The sequence below is a fragment of the Dipteris shenzhenensis genome, chromosome 7, assembly GCF_047967505.1.
Source record: "Dipteris shenzhenensis isolate YYH24624 ecotype China chromosome 7, Dip_SZ_1.0, whole genome shotgun sequence".
NCBI classification, from domain to species: domain Eukaryota; kingdom Viridiplantae; phylum Streptophyta; class Polypodiopsida; order Gleicheniales; family Dipteridaceae; genus Dipteris; species Dipteris shenzhenensis.
In genome coordinates, this window is record NC_141602.1 from 30,776,910 (window position 1) to 30,792,407 (window position 15,498).

The 15,498-nt window shown below is 43.5% G+C and overlaps 1 protein-coding gene across 1 annotated transcript; it reads right to left on the reverse strand.

Annotated features, from left to right (window-relative positions):
* Positions 1-877: 877 nt before the first annotated feature.
* On the reverse strand, positions 878-5,344 carry LOC147900214 (protein KINESIN LIGHT CHAIN-RELATED 1-like). Its single transcript, XM_087377002.1, has 3 exons — positions 3,530-5,344; positions 2,484-3,367; positions 878-2,387 (listed from the first exon to the last, which is right to left on the reverse strand). Exons 1-3 carry the CDS (start codon positions 5,111-5,113, stop codon positions 2,102-2,104), a joined length of 2,754 nt encoding a protein of 917 aa, XP_087233128.1. The 5' UTR covers positions 5,114-5,344; the 3' UTR covers positions 878-2,101.
* Positions 5,345-15,498: the final 10,154 nt, after the last annotated feature.

Here is a 15,498-nt window from a genome sequence, read left to right on the forward strand (position 1 = left end):
AAGCCATCTTAGCATTCGATCTTTCAAACATCAAATCGCATGGCCTCATTTACACGGCCCTGTCGTGTGTACGTGACCCACAAAACCTATGCCTTCTCAACAAATACAGGAAAAAAACATTGAAGTCGACAACATCGTCCTGGAAGAGATTAAACGATTGAAGACTTCCCGAGCATGGCAAATCCGACAAATGGACTTCAGCATCGTCACAATCACGAAACACAAGATCATACAAAAAACACGAAAGTGACATCATTTCCAGCTTAAGCATTAAAGCTTCCACAATTCTATGTCTACAAGAAGTACCAAAAGTGATATGCACAAATACGAGAATTCCAAAGCATTCAATTGAAATGAGGATTAGGATTGCAACACTCTACAACTTAAAAAGAACAGCAATACGAAGAAGGGGTACAATTGCCTGCTTACAATCTTCAAAAACTGTGCCTCGAGCAAAGTAGCTGTGATCAACATTACAAGTCACCGAATGCAGTAACAAATCAACATTACAAATCACCGGATGCAGTACTGAACGAAACTTTGGAAACAATACCAACATACATCATCAGCGAAGTCAAGATAGACTACACCACACAACATGAACAAATTACAACGACTCGAGTCTGGAACAACTCATTCACACACCAACACCAATACACGGGTCCACTATAGACCATATCTCGACAAACACAAGCATTGATGACAGAAAATGCGGAACAAACTTCATTTATTCGTCAGACCTTTCTCTCATATACACCACATTCTAGAATTTAAAAAAGGGGAAGGAAGGGCAGGCCCATTGAATGTAATTCGACTTGTTAAATTTCTCTTACAGAGGGATTTCCCAAGTCAGATAAGTGTTTCGACTCTACAAACGTATGAACCCCAAAAAGACATTAACAAAGGGAGCCAGAAAGAAAGTGACTTTTTGTATTTGCCTACATGTGACCACCACACATAGGCAGATCAGTCACAAGCCACATCAGCAAGTGGCAAATATACCATGACAACATTAGCATGCAGATTTGGAAATGCCAGAACGATTTTAAAAAGTCATGCTCTCGAGAACACTCTAATCTGCATAACAAAAACTACAAAGGCCACCTTTCGGGGGAGTTCCTTCAACTTAAGTTCTAGCACATAGTAGCAGATGATTGTAAATGTAATACAGTTCCAGCCTTTGTTTCTCCTCTTCAATAAGTCTGTCTTGTTACCTTGTTTGACAGAAGGTATACTATTCCCAACAATGCCATACTACAAAAGCATCCTTGAAGAGTCAGATCTACAAAAGCATCCTCGAGGATGACCAACAACAAAGATAACTAAGAAGTCCGAATGCTCTTACAGCAAGTTCTCAAAAGACTGCATCAGCATCTCCTTTAGCCAACATATACTGGATAACAAGTGTCTGTCATGCGATCCTGAGTTTACATGGACTCAACTTCTCTTGACCTTATAAGGATATATTCAGTTCCAAGTAATAAGTCCATTGAGCATAAACTAGGCTCTACTTAGACCTCCATTCGAACACAATGTTAATGAAACCTTGAGTTGTCTTACTAGATATCCTACGTGAAGCTCTTGATCACAGCAATAATTAATATCCTTCATGCATTCCTCACCGACTGTTGAAGTCAAATGCTCTACACTAAGGTGTGTTACCAGTCGATCCCTGAGTAAGTTTCAAAGTAAGCTCGCATTGGATAAGTGTGCAGGACGATCATCACAGCAGTGAAGTCAAATGTTCTACACTAAGGTCTGTTACCAACCAATCCTGAGTAGCTTTTGGAGCAAGCACTTAGTGAAGAAGTATGCAGCAGCATAATCAAACACTGCAATCCAGTGAACTTTAAAAATGATCATGTGAAGCCGATCAGAATTGTTGAGCAAGTTTTGGCAAAATCAAAGTAAACGAGCAAAACAGGTTACCACTGTGCTACATGCTCATACTCTGCCCCACCACATCCCCAAGCGAATCAATTGAGCAATAAGAGGCTTTTGCTAATGCATAGGAGCACACTGGATCTCTGGCTAAAAGAATTGAGCTGAGCATGTGCTCCTCTCGAGACAAATTTCATGGAAACGCTTGAACATTTTGTTTCTATCCATAGGCAGCATCTTTTACTTCAGGACTTGTCCGATCATCCACAGGAACCTTAGCTACAGTGGCAGCATTTGGTTCTGCTATGGACTTTACAGCTGTCTTTGCATTTGACTCCATCAGTAGTTCTAGAGTGTTATTGAGTCTCCTTACCCTTAAGCGTCCTGCCTCTTTCAGTAATTCTGCCAATCTATTTCTTTCATCGTCCACTTCTGGATTTGCAGTTCCTAATTTCTCTTCTCTAATCTCCACCACATACTCAAGGATACTGATTGCATCATCCAACCTGCCACCGGCATTGCATGCTGCATTAGAACTTAACCCAGTATGAACTGATATTTCACATTATATTTCAATGGCATGGAAATTAAGGAAGAGATACCTGCCCAACGCATCATAGGCCCCTGCCAGATTGCTGTAGACAGCGAGTGTGTCTGGGTGGTGAGGCCCGCAAGCAGCTTCCAAAATACTCCTTGACTCTTCAAAATGTTGTGCAGCTGCTTCTATTTCAGAAAGGTGCACACAAGAGAGACCCATCTGGTTCAACACAATCCCAAGTAGGGAGGAAGTCTTCTCTGCACTTGTCCTTAACTTGGATACAGCCTTACTGAAAGAAGTCTGGGCCTCTGCATATTTGCCACAAATATACTTCAGTACTCCAATCTGTGCTTCCACCCCAGCAACTGCACTCTGTTGACCAGGAGCTGTTTCAAGAATAGCTAAGGCTTTCTGCAGAAGAGAGAGGGCTTGTTCAGGTTCATTCAAGGCTTCATATACTACTGCTATTTCGGTCAGACCGCTGGCAACCTCATCAAGTTGGTGCCCAGCCCCCTGTTTGTTGTAAATTCTCAGAGCACTCTGACAGTAAGTTCTAGATTCACGGAGTTTGCCGGTCTTGAAGTAGAGCTCTGCTAGGCTAACATACACAGAGGCAACAGCAACATGATTCTCCCCTTTGGATGCCTTGAAGACAGTGAGGGCTTTCTGGTAGGCAAACACGGCCTCATCGAGCCTCCCCAAAGAGACATAGGTATCTCCGATGCTTGTATCCACTGCAGCCACCTCTAAGTCCTTGCCATTGGCGATCAGAGCCATGCTTGCAAGCACCAAATGCTCTAAGGCAGATTCATATTGACCTTTCCCGTTACAGATCAGGCCCATAAGCCTCCTATCCATGGCCTCTTCAAGGGAGGCAGGAGGACTATGCTCTTGATGAATGTCCAGAGCGCGCTGGCATAATTCCTCAGCTATATCGAATTGCATAGCCTGCGGAAAGATTATGCTAATGAGATAAAGAATTGATCAGATCCAATTGGCAGTGCAACAAGAGCGACAACGCGCTACACAATGTAAGCAGCAGGTGCAAAAGCGCTAGTGATTGAATTGTGGGAAGTGCTTAACAGATGAGTTCAGCAACAGATTGCATACCTGAGTGTGAGCTTCTGCCAAGTAACGGCAAGTCTCTCCCACCAAAGGATCTTTGTCACCAAGAGTCCGCATTTGAACTTCCAATCCGGTATGATAAGCAGTGAGAGCATCCTCACCTCTGCCTAGCAACGCCAAGGTATCACCGAGCTGCATGTGGCCAGCAAATGCAGCAAGAGCATGCTCCTGCCCTCCCCCTTCCACATCCGGCACAGTGATAGAATGCTCCAACACGGGAATGGCCTCCTCGAATTGTCCCAGCGTGCAATGCACTGCCGCAAGAATGTGCAAACTCATTACGAGGTCCACGCTCGGCTTCCCATCAGCAGCGCTCTCGTAAGCTTTGGTTGCTCTGGTTGCAAAATCCAAGGCCTTTTGAGGATTGTCGCCAGATGCAAGTGCTTGCTTCGCTTGTTTGAGAAGAAACGGACCCAGATCTGGATTTTCACGGGCCAACACGCTCGTTTGTTCGCTCGAAATCACGCTCTCGCTGTCTCCGACCAGTCCCGCGCCCTTCCTGCTTCCAAATCCAAGAACAGATTTCCTCCTTTGAAAAAATTCTTTCACCTTGCGCTGGACTTTGTCCGTTTCACACAGACTTGGTGCCATTTTCTCGGCGTCTGTTTTTGATTCCACATCCTTGCCCGATGCAGGAGACTTCGGGCTGACTTTTCTGGCCTCAGTAAGGCGCGAAGCTGGCTTGCTGGGAGGAATTCTCGGTAAGGCATTGGGAGCTTTCTCGGAAGAAGACGAAACAGGGAGTTTGAAGGGCTTGGAGGGGCTGATTAGCGCACCAGCTTTCGACGAGGGGCTTCCTGGCAATCTGCGGGGGCTTCCTGGGGATGCCTGAGAGGGGCTACTCGCCGAGGCTCTCTCATGCGCCTTGTCTTTGATCGGATGGACGCGCCTCTTGCCATCAGAAGGAGATAGGTGCTCGGATTTGACAACGAGCGAGGGAGGGCGTTTGTTTCTGGCATCCTGCGGAGGAGTATTGCGCTTGTTCTCCTGACGCTTGCCTTCAGCAAACGACGACACTTTTGGCTTCGTTGCTGAAGCTTGCGGTTTAGGAGAGCTGCTCGCCTTCTTCGAGGAAGGCGACGATCCAGCTGAGGCCTTCACAGAAGTGTCGCCAGCAGAAGCAGCAGCTTCCACGGCGGCATTCGGCATTGCTTCTGATTCGGCAGCAGCATCGTCGACGCCATTGCTTGCTGGCTCCTCCGATTCATGTCGAACCAAATCCTCCACCAGGCTCTGCAATGCGAGTTCGAGTGCATTGTCTTTGCTCCCAAACGCAACAGCTTGAGCGCTACAATTAGCTTCCGATGCACGCGCATTCAGATCTTCCTCGCCATCCACCCCATTGTTGTCGTCCGTCGGCAATGGATGCTCCTCTGCGGCATACTTTTCTGGCGCAAATCTCTCGAGGCACTCGTTCGCGGAGGACTTGGAAGAAGACTCGCGGGGGCTCCTGGGGCTGAGGGGGCTGCGGGGGCTCAAAGCTCCGGCGGGGCTCTCAGCTTTGAGGCTATGCAAGCGGGGGGACAGGAGAAGGGTTGGCGAAGCGTCCTCGGCCACCAAGCGCGGCATATTGCGGAGGTCCGAAGCGCAGGAGGACAGCACCAGCTGCGAGCAAGAAATGCGCGACTACACGAGGCGGAAAGGGTGAGCGAAAGAGCGAATTCCCATTGAGAAGAGAGAAAGGAAAGGGCTGATATTGACGAGCTGCAGGGAGGTAGCAATGGTGAAAGGATGAATTGGATGAAGAAGCTTGGGAAGGATGATGAAGGAAGAGGAGGGGGAGGGAAAGCTTGGAAGGAGGGGAAGGAAGGGTGGTGGAATGAAAGGGATGGGATGCGGTAAAAGGAAGCTTTTGGGTGGCTTGGCTATGGCGGACGTCACCTTCATCCTGGAGCTCATCACCAAAATACACAGTGCGCCTGTTGGCACGTCCTTCCATCAAAGACCCATTCACACCTACCCCCCCTTGGCGCGCGTTCACATGCCCCTTGCTTATCACGCTAAGCCGCTGCCCGCCGCTCAGCGCCCGTTTGAAGCATTCTCACGCCACAGCCTCGCCCTGCCGCCAAAGTAGAGGAGATGTATAGGGACATGCGGTCCACGTCCCCCAACTCCTCCCTGCAACCGGAACCAGCCACATCTTGGAGCACTTCCTCGTCGCCTTGAATGCGAGCACCTCAATGCAAAATTCGACACCTCCGCAGTTCACACAAGTTAAATTGAGGAGAGGCGCAAGTGGCAGGACCACCATTTGGATCCTTAAATCTTTGTGCGATTTGTTCGAGCAACCGGAGTGCCAGAGCATGCGGCAGTGCACCCAGCCAACGAGAACACTCCACGTGTTCATCCCTACCAGTCTGCAACCTGCCTCATCTACCTCCCTCCTCCTTTCGCAGTCTGCACCTGTGGAACTGCTACATGCCTATGCGTGTGTACTGAACTAGGGTGCACATGTCACCACCCGTAGGCATGTGGGTGCCCAAATCGACATCGCACCCCTCCTCGTGGAAACAAGCCCCTGGGTTCCATCCCCCACATGGAGGGCTTGAGGGAGGAACACCAGAACTACCACTGTGATTGCCACATCATCATCGTGTTACATCCAAGAACTAAGAGAACATTCCCACATTATGGAACTTAAAGGCTAAATTTCTGGCATCATTCATGCCACCATCTTCGAGACCCTCTTGTATCGAGAGATTTCACCCCATCCATCTTCTTCGCCACTTTTCTTCAACTTACCCCATCTTCTACACTATCTCTCACCTACTATGACGCTCACTACAACCTTCTGCAACAATCACAACCAATGTAAGAGCTCCTCAATTCCAAGGGTTCACGCTTAACATCAACAAAATGTCAGAGCCATCTGAAGCTCCTCCCTCCACGGCGAATCTGTAGGTTTTGTGCAAGGGAACACCTCCAAATTGTTGTTTGGGAGAGAATAGGGAAGACTCTTTTAGGGCATGGGAATGCCCTCTGACCAATTGTGTTGCCACATCATCATCGCACTACGACGTCTTCGAAATCACTTTCTGACCAACCTCAATTCATCCCCCACGTGAAGGGCCTAAGGGAGGAACCCAAAATTACCGCTCCGATGCAACCATGTCATCACCACATTGCCACATTCACGTCCAGGAACTAACCAATTGTGTTGCCACATCATCCACATCATCACTATGCTACCACCCCCGAGAACTAGCAAGTTGTGCCAAGGTTGCCTCTTAATGTGCAAGCCACTTTCCTTGGCCCAATCAGACAGTGGAGATTCATCCTCCACCAACCTCAAACCTTCACCCACCCTTCAATCACGTGGGCGAGCAAAACCACACTAGTCTCCACACAAGCATACCAGGGCCCCTTGCCATTTTAGCTGCAAGTTTTGTGCATCTTTGCATGCTTTTTGTCAACAATGGGCAAGCATCGTTGGTGGAAACAATTGCTCATGAATCCCCACAAATGTCAACAATGCTAATGCTACTTGAGCATTGTGGAGCAACAAGCAAGAACGACCTCTAAGTTTCATACTAGTTCTAGCAAGAGCCTATGGTTGCGCTAGGGAACCCTCTTGCACTCACTCATGGAATGTAGCAAATAAACAACCGAAATCACAATTCAACTAGGAGTTAGTGCGAAAAGTCTCAAACCAGCACAAAATTCCAAAAGACCCTTCATAGCAAGTATCTCATGTGGTAGCTATGAATAAGAATCTTTGATGAGTGGATGGCAAAAGGCACATTTTGTTTGTTTGTAGGATTTTTGGGGGCAATTCTGGTCAAAAAAGAAAAAGGACCCATTTACAAAGCTTGGCCATAGAGGGGCTAGTCACCTGTGGCCAGCACTTCATGTAGCACAGGGTTCCTATCGAAATTCTAGGTTGGATCTAGCATCCAGCAAGGCTTTACTTATCACCGGATCTTTTAGGAATACAAGTATGTTGAAATCTTTTATGTAAGTAGTGACTCCCGCCAATAGCGAGGACACCTTAAGCCCGAAATATATCTTGTGTTGAAACACCGTCCTGATACAACATTCCCAAATCACGAGCATTACCGTAGCTCTGATATAAGGCCAAGAAGTCGCTAGGGTCAAGGGTAGTTTGCATGGGTCACTCAAAAAAGCCGTACGCCATCGTGGCCCAATAGGAAGCGTGCCATCGACCCAGCCTATCTTCTCCACCTTTGCCCATACCTCCCTAGAAATTTCACAGTTCCAGAATAGGTGGAGGACAGATTCCATCGATTTACCACACAAGGGCTAGACCGGGTTGACCTGGATCCTCTTAGCCAGCTTTCCGCTAACTGACAGCCACATGTTCATGACTTTCCATAACAAAAATCTAGCTTTCCCGATTGAGCATCCCTTCCAAGATGCTTCCAAATTTCTAAGAGTCGAGCTTTCCACCAAGCCGGTCTCTGCCTGAGATTTCATTTCCTATTAACATGGAGTAATGTAAGAACAAAAAGAAAGGCAAAGACCAAGGCCTATACAATATTGACAAAGCCACACCATATAAATTAAAAGCAAAGAGTTCATGCACAGTAGAGTCAATCTTTGTTTCTCCTCTAGAACCCTCCATTCAAGACTCTTTATATATGGTAGCATCAATACTAACGACCAAGGAATAAGCAATGATGTTGACAATGAAGCTCTGCAAAACAAGTAGCTTAGAAGGGCCAATCAAGCAGGCCAAACATGCAAACCATCTAAGCTATTGTGGCCCCATCAAGCAAGTGCTTCTGCCTCATACGGGCCTAGTATTAAGGTTGGTGCATTGCTAGGAGGAATGCCCTAAAAATTTAACCAAAAATATAGGGATAGCTTTGCAAATGTCATTCAACATTTCATTTGGAGAAATTTATAGACCATGGCTTATATGATGTTTATATGAAAATTTAGTGCCTTGGAATAGGCATCACAAGTTCATTAAGCTTAAGAGGGCTCCTTAAAATTGCAAGCCACAAAGAATTATTAGCAATTTTGAAGGTGGAATTCCATTAAGGGGCTCGCAAACATTATGCTCACTAGAGTCCTGTCCAACATGATCAAAAAGAGGAGACCATCGAACTCACATGATCAAAAAGAGCATTCCATCAAACTTTGTTGGCATAATGTCACCTACAACCTTTGCAATTATTTACTGCATTATATGCCCAATAGAGCCAACTTGGTGCCTACGCATCTTAAGAGTCCCAACAAGGTTTCATGCACTGCCAAGGTAGCCCACTTGCCAAAGTAATACATAGTCTCTACAATTTCTCTTAGAAACTCTCCCTTTAATCATTGCATTCAACACCTTAAATAAAACCCAGCTATACATTTTTTAGCTAAACTAGTTACTCATTGCATTCAACACTTTAAATAAAACCCAGCTATACATTTTTTAGATAAACTAGAAACTCCCTAATCAAGAAAAGCTCCTATATGACGACCACGTAAAATTTTGCATGTATACAAGATACCCCAAGTGAGCCCTAAGTGTAAATATACTTAAAGGAGGCATAAACATGCATCCATACACATGTTAGATCATAAGATCTACAGTCTATTCCTCAAGTTAACTCTCATGGTATCATATGCTGTAAGAGAGTGGTGTCACATGTTTCTAGTAATGGGACATAGCACTAACTAAGTCCATGGGAACTCAATCTTAGGCACATTTGGAAGGCTATGTCCTTGTCAAGAAACAACTGCAAGAGAATGGGTACATTTCATGTGCAATGATGGAAATTCTACCTTTCATTCCATGTCAAGTATTGACTAAGGGGATTGACCACCCACCTCGCTTTGTGAGCCACCTTGTTTGTATATGGGAAGTAGATAATAAGATCTATAAGCAAGCTAACACTCATGGGACCTCTTTTATGGAGTGACCATGGCCTCTTTTGTTAAGGGTACACACACACACACACACATGTGCACGCATGTGCACACACGCACGCACCCACACATGCATGTATAGACGCATGCACACACACATGCACACACGCTGCACATGAACATGCACACTCACACACACACAAAAGTGCACATGATCTTCTCTATAACAAAACCATACGTTCAAAAGATGAGCTTCTCTTTTTTAGTGCTCTAACACAGTTAATGAATAATGAACCAATAGCCTCTATGAAGGTGTGACCTTGACATCTAGAAGTGCCCTGAAACATACCTACTATGTGTGTGCACGTGTGGCTGCACATACGCATCCATGTATGCACATGTGCATGCCTACATGCATGTGTGGGCCCATGCATCTATGTGTGGGGGGGCATGTGTGTGTGTGTGTGTGTGCATGTGCACGTGCACGTGCGCATGCGTGTGTGTTCATGGACTCATGTTGCACACATCAAAAACTTTTTCAAAGTATACTTATGGACATATACATATGTAAACACTATCTCCTACTTGTTATTGTTAATTATGTTTTGTGTGTGTGTGTGTGTGTGTGTGTGCATGTGTGTGCGCATTTTATTGATGTCACTACTATGCACACTTGTGTATGAATGTGTATGTATGCGTGTGTGTGCATGTGTGTTTTAAGGGGGGCAGTAAGGACCAAGCGAACAGGTGTAGATGCATATTATAATTTTTCAAGCAAATGATAAGGATGCTTGTCACTGCTTAGTGAGTGGCAATTAGTGTGCAATAGACGACAAACACCCACATGTTAGGTCATGATGTATGCCGATCTTTATATGATGTCTTATATGCTAAATACTTCATTGGAGGTTATTCACACCCACTTGTTGAGTCATGTTATATGCCTTTCTTATTTATAGTGGCATGCAAAATACATGATTGCAGCTTTTTCACACATTGTACATTCTTTAGTGAGTTCCTCAAAATATGAGAAAGAATATGGGGAAGACCTCAATGAAAGGGTGAGATAGAAGGGAATCTAACTCTTTGAATGGAGTTGTCATTCTTGTATATCTTATGCATACTTTTTCAACCATTAAAGTTTATTTCTTCATAGTCTATTACCTAGATCTCCATTTGAAAGCTTTGTACAAAACATGTCATAGATTTACTATATTTTTAAGGTTTATGATAATGTACTTATTACTCATAGTCACATTTAGTAACATTGAATCTTGAATCATCAATGAATCCACTTAAAACATCTACTTGTTATGGCTATCTCAATCAAAACAGTCCACTCATGATTAAAAAAAGGAAAAGTGAGCTTGTTCTAGTAAGACATTGTAAATCAACTCTCCAAATAATTGCACTCTCTTAATTAAAAGGATGGTTGCTACATTATAGAATACATGTGACTATTACTATGCCTTTTTGGTGCAACTCTCTTGCTCATTATTTAAGTTGCTACCTTAGGTGGCCCTATTAAAGTTTGTAGGCTTTGCACACATGGAGATGATTGTGCTGTACATGGCACATGATTGTACACACCTAAATACTATTTTAAATTGGGATAAGATAATTAATTTGAATCAAATTTACATAGAAGTTCATAGAAACTTCTTTATCAATTCATAGGTTTTGTTTCCTTTAACACTCAACAAGTAAACTAACTTTCTCAAACATTAATAAATAGTCTAAGGCGTTATATACGAGCTTTTATACCCATAACTTAAAGTTTTTTTGAACTATTTTAGTGCGATAAGGCTTAATCGTCTTGAAGTACTTGTACACATTATCATAACATATGCTTCTATATGGTAACCTTTGCAAAAAGTACAATATTTCAAATGATAAGTTATAATGATCATCTCATTTTACTCTTACTTTACACCACATTGTAGCCAATGATTGTCAAGAACAATTAGAATATCATGTATGATGTAATATACTTAATGCACAAAGACACCACAAGGTAGTCTGCTCAATGATTGTCATTATTCCTGAAACCAAATGTAGTACCTTGTAAGGTGGCATATAGCTAATGCACCTAGACACATAATATACATTTTAGAAAACGATTTGATGTCCATCTTCTTATAGCTTTAAAAAAGTGAATGCAAACCAAATTGATCATAAAGAGTCACATCTTTACCCTACATGAACATATGTAGATGTCTCTCCACCATTGTATACACTCCAATTTTGAATCCAAAATGTAGCATTAGCATATATAGACTATGGGCATTTAGAGGAGTACAATTCGGCCACATGCACAACATAATTTATACAGATTTACTTATATAGTAAAATATGTGAAGATAGTGGGAGAGAAGGAAGGAGTCTCACTTGTGGCTTTCTCACATACACAATGGGGGAATACACACAAAGGTAGAGGCTGAAAACAGTTTTCCTCTTCTTAGTTGTGAAAGCCAAAAGAACTCTAGTACAAAGAAATAGAAGAACCCTATATGTGGGTCTCAAACCAAACTCAGCTAACTAAGGTGGCATACTAATTGAGCCACGAACTAGAGTACATAAGGATAGCTGTTATTCATGGGCGGTGTACCAACCGCATCTGTAGCTAACAAGTCAGTGACATAAATGCACAACGGTCACCCTGGCATATCACGAGTGGAGCTCAATATCTCAACACTCCCCCTCGAGCTCAATCCCAATTCTTGCACACCAAGCAGGTCTCTGAACTTGTTCTCTGCACCCAATGCCTTCGTGAATATGTTAGCTACCTGATCCTCTGTGCTAACATAAATTAGATCAATAAGACCTAGTAAAACCTTCTCCTGCACATAGTGATAATGCACCTCAATGTGCTTTGTTCTAGCATGATAGAATAGGTTATTTGCCAAGTGTATACTGCTCATGTTGTCACAATAAATGACAACTGGCCCATCTGTAGATCGATGCATATCATAAAGTAGCTTATGCAACCAAGCTACATCACATGCAGCCATTGCTGCACCCCTGTACTCAGCCTCTGTGCTCGACAAGGCAACTATAGGGTGTTTCTTGCTGCTCCAAGTGATTGCAGCACTCCCAAAAGAGAACACATATCCGCTGGTAGATCGTCTATCATAAATACTACCAGCCCAATCAGCATTAGTGTATCCATGCAACTGTATTTGAACCCCAGCCTCATAAAATAGTCCACATTGCAATGTGGACTTCACATACCTGAGTATGCGTCTAGCCACATCCAAATGCAGTTTCCTTGGAGCTTGCATAAAATGACTTACCAATTCAATAGCATAGCTCAAATCTAGCCTGGTAATAGTCATATAAATCAAACTTCCTACTATGCATCTGTACATAGTAGGATCTTCCAGAAGCTCACCTGCATCTATGCTCAGCTTCACATTCTACTCCAAAGGAACTGAAATAGGCTTACAGCCTGTCATCCCATATTTGGATAGCATGTCCAATCCATACTGCCTCCGCAAGAGCCGTATCCCACTTGGTGATCTAATCACCTCAATGCCCAAGAAATAACACAGCTCTCCCAAATCCTTCATCTCAAACTTCTGCTTCAATAGCATTTTCACATGAAGGATATCTTCATCACTATCGCCTCTGATGATCAAATCATCAACATAAATGACAAGCAGCATAATACCTTTCTCTGTTTTTCTCACATAAAGTGAGAAATCTGCCTTGGAAATCTGAAAGTCAATAGTGATAAGATACTGTCCTATCTTGTCAGACCATGCTCTAGGTGCTTGCTTCAAGCCATACAAGGCTTTCTTCAACCTGCAAACAAACTCAGGATGAACAGCATGAACATAACCTGGTGGCTACTCCATAAAGACCTCTTCTTGCAAGTCACCATGCAAGAAGGCATTCTTTACATCCATGTGATGTAAAGACCATCCCTTTGATGCAGCCATAGCAATGATTGCTCTTACGGTTGCCATCTTTGCAACCGGACTTTGCAACCGGACTGAAAGTTTCTTCATAATCAATGCCATATGTCTATGCATACCCCTTGACAACTAATCTTGCCTTGTATCTGTTCACAGAACCATCTGCATTGTGCTTCACCTTATAAACCGACTTATAGCCAATTGCATTCTTGTCTTTAGGCAAAGGCACCAATTCCCATGTAGCATTTGCTTCCAAGGCATCCATTTCTTCATCCATGGCTTTCTCCCATTTTTCTTTTCCCATGGCTTGCTCAAAAGAAGTGGGTTCTGGTTCCTGTATCACTTTGACCATATAGGCATAGTGAATGGCTGTAAATCCATCATATTTCAGCCTATCCATAGGATACCTAGCTCTAGTGGACCTGTGCAAAATAGGCTCACTTCCACGCGCTCTCAAAACATCCCTGGTCTTCCTTACTCCAGGTGTAACAACAGAAGGAATACCCAACTCATCATCAATGCTCTGTTTTGAGCCACTGGATTCACCATCCACATAAGAGTGACCTGCATTCACATCAAACATGGGCTGATCTACCTTCTCTTTTCCTTTTCGTTATACTTGCATACTAGTATCTGCATTGCTTTGAGGAGATTCTCCTAATCTCAATCTGCCTGTCCATGGTGAAGTATGTGAACCACTGCTAGAGGACACTCCAGGTCCACTAATATTTTGTGATTGCATCTGTGAATTCTGTGCAGCATTACCATTTTGTGCATCTACATCATCAATCACATTTACTAGTTTATACCAGCTGCTCATCTCATCAAAAACATCTCTGCTCACTGTAAACTTACGAGTAGAAGGGTTATAGCATCTACTTACGAGTAAACTTATGAGTAAAGATGCACTTCTCAGCTTTTGGATCCAACTTGGACCTCAACTCATCTGGCACATGAACATAGGCAATGCAACCAAAAATTTTCAAATGAGAAATATCTAGTTTCCTACCAGTATACATCTCCTCTGGTGTCATGCCATGTATTGCTGCAGTGGGAGTCCAGTTCATTATGTAAACTGCTGTAGCAACTGCTTCAGCCCAATAATAATCTGGTAGGTCTTTTTCATTTAGCATGGCCCGAGATACCTCTCCAATATGCCTGTTTTTCCTTTCTGCAAGTCCATTTTGCTATGGGGTATGACTGCATGAATATTGCTGCTTTATGCCATGCTCCTGCAGGAACCTTGCAAACTCATTTGAGAGGTACTCTCCCCCTCCATCTGACCTTAGGCATTTTATATGCAGGCTTGTTTCTTTTTCAACCATAGCTTTAAAAGCTTTGAAATGCCCAAACACTTCACTTTTCTTTTTCATAAAATACACCCAAACTTTTCTGTTGTAGTCATCAATAAAAGTGACAAAATAATGATAGCCTCCAATAGATGTAGCTTTAGTAGTCCACACATCAGAGTGGATTAATTCCAATGGCTTCTTACTCTCTTGAACATGTCTAGGAAATGGTTTCCTTTCCTGTTTTCCAAGTTGACAGGCTTCACAGACCTTATGCATTTCTGCAACCTTGAATTTAGGCAATCCTCCAACAATAGTTTGGGCCTGCATTGATTTAAGTCACTGTACATTAACATGACCAATGCGTTTATGCCAGATATCAATATCTGCAACTACACCGGTTCCATGTGCAAACATTGCTGCACTCAATTTAGGCATGTCCGCATCCAACGTAAACATCCTGCCCTTCTTTTTCCTTTTGCTATCAAGCGACCGTTATTTTTCATATCCTCAACAAAGCATCCATGAGGATTAAAGCCGACCTGCAAGCCCTGCTCAACCATTTGACCAACAGAAACCAGGTTCTTGGTGATATTCGGGCCATGAAATACATCAGACAGGTATTTCTTTTTCCCATCCTGCATAGACAAAGGAATTTTACCAATCTACACAATGGGATGTGCAGTATCATCACCAGTCTCCACAAATCTTGGTCTTTCCATTTTCCTTACATCCTGCATCCATTCTGCATGACCTGTCATGTGGTTTGACGCACCTGAGTCAACATACCACACATCATTGCTTTCTTCTGCACTTGTCATAGAATTGGTCATGTGCTGCACCATAAACAGATGCTCATTTCTGTCATCACCCTATCTACTAGAAGATGCATAATTCCCTTGTTGCAATTTTCCATTCATGATGT

Bases quoted from the DNA above. Each gene is read 5' to 3' on its own strand.
- LOC147900214 (XM_087377002.1), bottom strand. From the start codon at position 5,113: ATGCCGCGCTTGGTGGCCGAGGACGCTTCGCCAACCCTTCTCCTGTCC. The intron at 3,368-3,529 runs GTATGCAATCTG...ATCTTTCCGCAG, and splicing joins TGGCAGAAGCTCACACTCAG to GCTATGCAATTCGATATAGC. The intron at 2,388-2,483 runs GTATCTCTTCCT...TGCCGGTGGCAG, and splicing joins GCCTATGATGCGTTGGGCAG to GTTGGATGATGCAATCAGTA.